General features: G+C 40.9%; 1 protein-coding gene across 1 annotated transcript; it reads left to right on the top strand.

The window, feature by feature from the left end:
• Positions 1-384: 384 nt before the first annotated feature.
• On the top strand, positions 385-8176 carry LOC308495288 (A-kinase anchor protein 4-like; the record flags this gene model as incomplete). Its single annotated transcript, XM_081043205.1, has 5 exons — positions 385-480; positions 1521-1571; positions 2117-2218; positions 4698-6818; positions 7843-8176. 5 exons carry the CDS (start codon positions 385-387, stop codon positions 7996-7998), a joined length of 2526 nt encoding a protein of 841 aa, XP_080899331.1. The 3' UTR covers positions 7999-8176.
• Between the last annotated feature and the right edge of the window lie 866 nt (positions 8177-9042).

The following is a 9042-nucleotide window of genomic DNA, read 5'->3' as shown; positions in this document are numbered from 1 at the left end:
ACAGGTAAGATTTAGTTAGTGGAGTTGGGTGGAAGTAAATCACATTTCATTTTGACAGTCTCTAGACTTCCTTTTAAATTTGCTTCTCAGCATGCGGTTTTTCCTGATTCGTATTCTCAACTCAATATGATAGTCCCATGGTTCCACACTTGGTGTGGGGAGTCTAACTTAAAGGAAACTACAGACTATGCTAAAAGATAATGATCCTGATCATCAAGTTCGAGCTTTTCAGAGTGTCCTTTCCTCATTACTCACCCCACCTAGTCTCAACTGCTGTGAAACACAGAGATGGCTTTCAGGAAGCCCTCCAGAGATTCTTATCCAAACAGAGCCACTTTCTAAAAACCATAGAAACCAGCTATTCAGATTACTTTCTCTTTCCAGATGTCTGAAAATATTGACTGGTTACACAGCCACACAGACGTGTGCAAGGTGGATTTCTATAGCCCGAAAGTACAGAAAGAACAGGACCGTAAAGTGGTAAGATACACAATGACTCCTACTACGGGGTAGAAAGGATTGGCGTATGAATACAGATATCCTGGAACCCGGGATAGACTAGCGGAGGTGATAGTGTCATTTCTCCAAGCAACCAAGATCAATACATTCTGTGAGGGAACAGCATGTTATGTGTCACTCAGGGACAAATCAAGGGAGGGGCAGGACCAGGAGTGATGTGAAATAGCCAGGGAGGGGGAAGGTGGGCAGAGCCTCAGGGGAGGGAGGAGTGGTGGTTGCCTAGTTACCAGCCTCTATTACCTAACCTCTGATGTCATAATAATATCACCTAGCTACAGGTTAGTTGCCCTGAAGTGGGACTCCCCAAGGAGGGCAAAATACTTCCTGTTTCCCAAAGTTTGAGAGGATTGTATAGAATTCGTGTTTTAAATCATGTTCAAGTACCACTCATTTATTGTTTATTTAATTTGTGTTTCGGCAGTGTTTTTCAAATTGTCTCATATTTAAAAATTACCATCACCGTAAACAATATTACTCATAATATCACAGGTTTGATGTTCTAGTATGAACTTTTCCCCCCAAAAAATTAAAAAATGCACCTATTAAACACAGTAACGGTTTTCCAGCTACCACTTAAAGTTTCTAAAGCATCATCAATAGTAAATATACCACATTTGGGTCACAGTAGTGAGTAGAAATTGCTCTAAACCTGGAGCCAGGGGAATCGAGTTCTAATACAGCTCCACCTTTGAGTTTGTGTCAGTTGGGCAAGTCACCTCTCTTCTGAGTTTTCTCAATCAATGCGGATATTGTATTCTGGGTCTCTCTGACAGGTAAGTTTTCTCATCCAGGAAACACAGGAATGCTAAGATTCTGTCTGCCTAATAAGACTTATTGCGTACTCAATGTGTACAGGTACTCTACTAAAAGCTTTACACGCACTATCTCAATGAATCCTCACAAGAACCCTATACGGTAGGTGCTATTCTCATCTCCCAGAAGATAAACTACAGTCTTTTCTCTAGAATTTTTCTAATTTTCATCCTCCTAATTTGATGCAGATATGTTTTATTGATGTGTCCACCCTGAATGTGGAAGGGAAAGATTCCGAGGTATGTATATTCTGCTCCCCTCAGAGTTGGAATGGGTGGGAAACTGCTGAGAGGGTCATCAGTGACAGCATAATGAAAGGAAAAGGCTGTGGCAGAGGGTGGAAAGGTGGAGGGGACTCAGGTGGATCGCTATTATTCTTGTGAGCCCAGCATCCCTGGTTGAGAATTTACTGGCATTCTTGAGACCAAATCTCATTTTAGAAGCCATTTAAGTTGCTGGTAGGGCTGAAAGGATTAAAGCATGGAAGACAGCATGTCAGAACAGTGAAAAAAACTGACCAAAAGGTCAATGATTAATGGACTATGATTCCTAAAATGGATGGCTTTGTGACTACCTCCCAGGGGAAGAATGTAGTAATTTGTGGAGAGAAAAATATCTCATTCTTTGAAGACTGGCTAGCATTACAAGCCTACTTCTTTTCAAAATGAAAAGAGATAATAAGAGACATGACATTCATGCTTTGAAGTGGTAGCAGGGTGAGGGGCCAGCTTGGTGAAGTTTCAAAAAGCAACTACTCCTAAGAATCTCATCTCTTAATCCGTAGGATGCTGGTGGTCTTGGTTCAACAGGTAACGTCATCCTGGAGAAGCTGAAAGAAAAAGAAATTATTTTGATCAAGGATACCGAGAAGCAAGACAGCTCTAAGGTATACTTAGCCTCGGAGTCAGCCTTTTCTAATTCCCAGAGCCCAGTGCTGATTCTGAGGACTCTGTTTCAGAGACAGTAAGAGTACTATTGTCAGTCAGGCCCATTAATTTGCATAGCATTGTAGCCATTGTAGAGAACACAGTCTGAAGTTTGGAGTCAACCCAGGTACCTAACACTAATCACAGGAGTTCAGAATGCCCTTTTCTGATTTCAGGTACGTATTCCAAAGTGTATCTTGCTATCTTTATCCTAACAAAGACATGGACTTATAAGCAAGACCCTTTGCGGTGCTTTTTGTTGCCTTGTAATGGTCTTGTGTGCTCTAAATTGCCCAGCGTTCAACAAGAAAGAACAAGGATATGGAACAGAGAGAATACACAACAACCAAGAACAGAAGTTGCCTGGTCCTCACACTGTTGCCTAAGAGATTACCCAGGCTGTTCTGTAGCATAAAGTTACAAGCAATTAGACTTGCACAGCACTGTCACATACAGAATCCTTTTGTTTTTATGTAAATATTCTAAATTATGTTTGTTAAGCTCCTGATTTGGGGTGGGCATTAGAGCACATGACAAGTCACCTTCACAGTCCGAGAAGCCTGGCATGGCTGGTGTTGGAACAGGATATTTGGTTTTAGCACAAAGGAGTCAAATATTTCTTATTCTGTGTCCCTATGCTCATGCTATAACCAGAAACAACCTTTGTGGCCCCAGACACCTTTGGAGTGGTGAGAGTGGACCCAAAGGAAGGAAAAACCAATTCCAAAATATTCTTCAAAGAGTTTTGGGTTCACATTGGGGGGAATGTAGGGGGGAAAGTGGGGGGGACAACTCAATTTTGGAGTCTTAAGAAAGGGCTAAATTACACCTGATGTTTATTTTTAAAAGAGCAGTCCATATTTCCTACACACAATGCAGATCTCCTTGATTCTAACTTAAACCCATTTGCACAACGTTGACTTTATCACGATGTCACTTTTCAAGGTGTTCAGTGAAAAGAGAGGAGATGAAGCAATGGAAAGGGTAGAGGGCAATGGTACTTAGCACTGAGCAGATTTGTACAATACATATACATATATCCAGACATGGTCATATATACAGTATCTACACATAAATTTACACAAAACGACACACATCAATATGTGCATTTGTATACATTAACAAAAAATGATTTATGCAATGACACACACATGTCTGGCTACACGTGATACTAGCAAATACACACAAGCATTGACATAACATATATATATATATATACATATATATATATATATTCATAAAGAATGACTTACACACAGATACAAAGGTATACAGAACCAATCTACTGACATGCCCGCATGTGGCACATAAACATCCATGTACACATCCATGCACACCACGCATAAACATGCACACATGTTAACACACAAGCAATGATCAAAACAGTGACCGTACAGATTCTGGTATAGGCACACACACTTATAAATCTACCTCATCAGATACACACACTACAAATTAAACAAAGTGACACATATTCACTAACACACGTTTGTGTGTATCGATACACACATTGACACAGATACAATGACATCCCACTGGTGTATTCACACACATACTCAAATACTCAGAATATGTACAACACTGACACACATTCTCAAGCATTGACATAGCACATCAATATAACAAACTGATACCCAGTTTAATGACATAAACAGTCATTATACAATCATCTATTAACACATATTCCTATTTTAACATATATTTATTAATATATTATACATTAATATATTAATGAGTATGTATGTTAACATGTGAAATAATGCTTTACCATATATAAATGCATTGGTAGTTACATGATAGATGCTATTGGATTTATATCATACATATATGCAGATCAATCAAATTGACACTTCCTTATTTACACATTCAGAGATAGACTGAAATACACACCTATATTTTTACATTCACAAACATGTACAAAATATACAAACTAACACGGGCATGTTGTTCTATACATATACAACCATTACTGATGTTAACACATTATTATACATGCTTACACATAGTTACATATGTGCACTGACATACAAGTACATACACACAAACACTGGCACATTTTCACACACCAACAATACAGGCTGACATTCTCACATCTACTGAGATGTTCACACTCATGAATTGTTATATTGTTATATTGTTATACGTACACATACATAACAGACACATCCATATACTTTGGATACATATGGAGATAAACACACATCCTCAAATGAAATTACAAAAATATTGATAACACTTGCATACAGTTCAGTGTACAAATGTCTATACTCCGAGCTTTTGTGGCTACCACTTGTGCTTGAATGTGTATTAATGAATGTAATTGTCTGCTATGTTTTCATGTAAATTCTAAAGGCCAAATCCTTAATCTGTGCAGTTTAGAAAGCTATATGTTCTAAATAAAATAAGGAAAAGAACTCTTAGGTGTTCTTCTTTTTTTAGATGGAGGGATCTGTATGCCTTTTCAAACAAACTCCCTCTGATCCTCTAAGTGCTCTCAATTGCCTTCTCGATCTCCAGAGGTATGCCCTGGGTTTCGAACATGTACTGAGTCCCACAGCCTCTACCTGTAAATATAAATTAGGAGAAACAGAGGGCGAACATCACAAATTAGCCTCTGGAAACTGCTGCAATGTCTATGCCAATCAACTGAGCATGGATTACATGGCCAGTGGACCTCAACGCCAATGTCTAGAAATGACAGCACCACAGAACAACAACAATAACCAGAGTCCTTCTACCTCTCTGGCAAAATCTCCTAACACTCACAGGGCAGAAACCTCCCCTGAGGAAGAACGTTTTATAGATGGCCTTTCCACCTCTATCAACCAACTATCTTCTTTGGTAATGAAGATGGTCCGTAAGGAAGTCAAGAAATTAGAAGATGGAAACAAATGCATTCATCATTTAATCTACCCACCCTCTGCAGACAAAGGGAAACGTAGCCCCCGGAATGCAGTAAGCAAGATTGCTTCTGAAATGGCCCATGATGCTGTGGAAATGACCTCTGCAGAAATGCGGGACACTGAAGAGGACTGCCAGGAGAGTGGCCAGAAAACGTTTCTGCATAGTGAATTAATCCACAAGAAGAAGGCAGACAGACAGATGTGCCAAAGAGGTAACAAAGATTTTCCAGACTGTATCAGCAAAGGACTCATGGTTTATGCAAATCAGGTAGCATCTGACATGATGCTTTCTGTTATGAAGACCTTGAAAGTGCATACCTCTGAAAAACCAATTCCTGCCTGTGTGGTCCTGAAGAAGGTGCTGTTGAAACACACCAAGGATATTGTGTGCGATTTGACTGACTCCTGCCTGAGGAATCTGCACAATATCACCGGGGACCTGCTGACTAACCCTGACTTTGTCTCAGCTGTCAAGAGGAATTTGTTCAACCACGGAAAACAAAATGCTGCCGATATCATGGATGCCATGCTGAAGCGCCTGGTCACTGCTCTTCTTGGTGAGAAGAGGGAGAGTAAATCACAGAGTCTGTCATACGCATCTTTGAAAGCGGAGTCCCATGATCCCAAGTGCAAGAACAAAAGTCTCGAATTCTCCAATGTGAAAGCTGAGATGAAACAAGAGGACAAAAACAAAATAAAACCTGATAAATGCAAGTCATTGAGCAATGCTGAAAAAGTTGGTGAACACATCCTCAAAGAGAGCCTGACCACGTGGAACCAAACACAAAGAAACCAAGGCAAGATCGCTGACAAAGCATGCGCCAATAAGGAAGATAAGAGAGAAAAGATCAGCCCTTCCACAGACTCGTTGGCAAAGGACTTGATTGCCTCTGCCCTTATGTTGATCCAGTACCACCTGACCAAGCAGAACAAGGACAAAGAAGCATTTGAAGAAGACTATCCCACTTCTACCATGAACTTCATGACTCAGAGTGCACAATATGAAAAGAGTGGGTGTGGCCAAAGTGCCAAGGCACTTTCAATGAAACACCTAGAATCTCATGGAGCTTCTGGGCCATCTACCTCGCTAAGGGAGACTCAACAGGCAGATTCTCAGAAGTTAGATATGTCAAACATCATTTTGTCACTGATTCAGAAACTGCTTAACGGGGACTCCTTCAACTGTGATGAGCTATCTGAAGGTGAGAACAAACATTCTGAGCCCAGGTCAAAAAAGGCAACTTTCATGTCCAAGAGAGGGGAAGAACAATGCCATGAGAATCAAGAAGTTGAGCATATCAGTGGGCTGAAGCAAATGAGCCAGCAATTCATCGATCTACTGGTAGAATCTGTGATGAAGCTGTGCCTTATTATGGCTGAGTATAACAACAATGAGGAAACCCTTCCCGATTTGAAAGAACAAACAGCCTTGGCAAACAACCCCAATTTCCAGGCTGCTGGCCCCAGATGCAGTCATGATGGTTCAATGTCACAGAACGATCAGTACCCTCCTGGGCTGGAAGTCATTGTCAGTAATCAATGCTCAACAAGTAAGTTGCAGAAGCAGCTCCAAGCTGTCCTACAGTGGATTGCAGCCTCCCAATTTAACGTGCCTATGCTCTATTTCATGGGAGATGATGATGGACAACTGGAGAAGGTAAGCAATGACAGGCACAAGACGAAAGAGGGTTGGAATGGGCAGGGGCAGGGAGGCAGCATTGTACTTAAAGCTCAAGCGTGGTCCAATTTTTTTCAAGTTTGCTCTTCACCATGTGCCTTATGAATTACTTTCACTTCATAAAAAGACACAAAAGTGGCGAACCATTAACTAAGTCGGGCTCTGGACACTTTAAGGCCTGCACATTTCAGCCAAGAGAAGGAGAGTAATATTAGCTCTGTTTTATCATGATCCTTTGGTAAACTGGGGAGCAATTTTTAAGTCTTACATTTTGAGCTTAAGGGCCCTCCAAGGGCTGGAGGCAGAATGAAAGAAAAAGGGAGTTGCTCCGCAAACTCACAGGTTCCACAAGTGCCCCAAGAGGTTTTTTGTTTGTTTGATTTTTTTGCCCTAGGAACCTAACTTGCCACACCTTAGTCCTGGCTCTGCTACTCCGTCCCATGAAGACTGGTATTCATACACATGTGACTTCTCTCTGTCTCTCTCTCTGTCTCTCTCTGTCTCTCTCTCTGTCTCTCTCTCTCTCTTTTTCACACTCTCTCTCTCTCTCACACATACATTCATTTCCTGAATTTGATGGATTCCAGAGAAATAAAGTACTGTACGAAATTATTTTCAGTCCAGTACCTGAGTCCAGCTGATCCTCCCTACTTCCAATCTCATACTATTTTTAGGGAAGTTTGGGAATGGCACCCCCTAACACTGACCTAGCAATCAGCACAGACTAATTGAAGGACTCAGCACCTGGTGAAAGTATTTAGTGAACACAATTGATTCCAGAGTTTGTTTTTTGAAGCTGAAAAGAAAGTACCTTTGTCATTCTTATCAATGTCATTAGAGGAGAGTCAAGGAAAAACAAAAGTCAGTCCTGGATTTGTGGCATTTTTACTCTAACCCTAGAATCAAGCATGGAAAGGTGGGTTGGTGGGTAGTTTACTTTATCCATCTGGAGCTCTTCTCCAAAAGCCCCACATGACTCAAACTCTTTCTGCTCTCTCCACAGCTTCCTGAAGTTTCAGCTAAGGCAGCAGAGAAGGGGTACAGTGTAGGAGACCTCCTTCAAGAGGTCATTAAGTATGCTAAGGAACGACAACTGGATGAAGCCATGGGCAACGTGGCTACAAAACAATTGCTAGACTGGCTGATCGCTAACCTGTGACGTAACAACACCTTTAACACCTCTCCAGTTACTCCCTCAACCCTATTGGCATTGCATCGCAGCTGGGCAACACCTCCAGTAGACTGTTGAACAACGTGCTACACGGCTGTATTTCCCAATACATCTGAACAGTTGAACTGTGTAAATAAAGGGTGTCCAATAAGCTGGGCAGCAACATAAAAACATTATCATTGTCTTCTTAATCACATATATGTAAGTCAAAAAAATGAATGGGTCCCATTTTAAGGATCGGTGATACAGTGTTGGACTTCTGTCCAGATGTTTCTAATGCTGGGTTATTTTCTGAGCACCCAAGACACAGGGATATAACCCATGTACGTGTCTCTAACTAATTTTGTTTTGTCCAAACAATTTGAGTTCACAATCTATTTAGAGTTTTGCCATCTGTGGACTCCTTGTATCTACTGGAATTCACACATAACTTTATCATCCCCCTTCTAATCCCAAGGATTCAGCTTTCTTGGTCTCTGTTAAGAGTTTGCAGATGTGCTAGCTTACACAAAAACAAACTGATGTGAGTATATTACCGATGGATATTGTAACCCCCTCACGACCAACCTTGCTCCACACACATCCTCACTGTTCACTGCACATGACTATTTAGTATTTACTATTCAGCCATGGCTATTTAGTATTTACCATGCAGAACTATAACAGGATCTGATCCCCCCCATATACATGTGACTACAGCTTCCTTATAAGATAATTCCTTCAGTTGATGAGATTTCCTTGACTTCCATAGGTCTGAGAGAAAAATTTTCCAAGAAGGACGCTACAGAATGGTAAATTCCTCATAGCCAATCTATGAGAATCCCAATGTTTCCTTAGCGACTAGCAGAAAGTTCCTACATTTGCTGCAGGCTTCTCAAAAGTCAATCACAATGCTAGAATTCATTGCAGATCAGATCAAGACAGTGGTTTCAACTCTCAAAGCCTATTCTGACACAGGTGCAAGTGCTCCTGATATGTTCTCAAACTGAAAGCAAGATTCTCTGAGAATGCAACCCAGAGAGGCACTTTTGG

Source organism: Rhinolophus hipposideros, assembly GCF_964194185.1.
Source record: "Rhinolophus hipposideros genome assembly, chromosome: X".
Classification (NCBI taxonomy): domain Eukaryota; kingdom Metazoa; phylum Chordata; class Mammalia; order Chiroptera; family Rhinolophidae; genus Rhinolophus; species Rhinolophus hipposideros.
The sequence above is the reverse complement of the archived record's forward strand: the minus strand, read 5'-3'. Positions and strand labels throughout refer to the sequence as shown.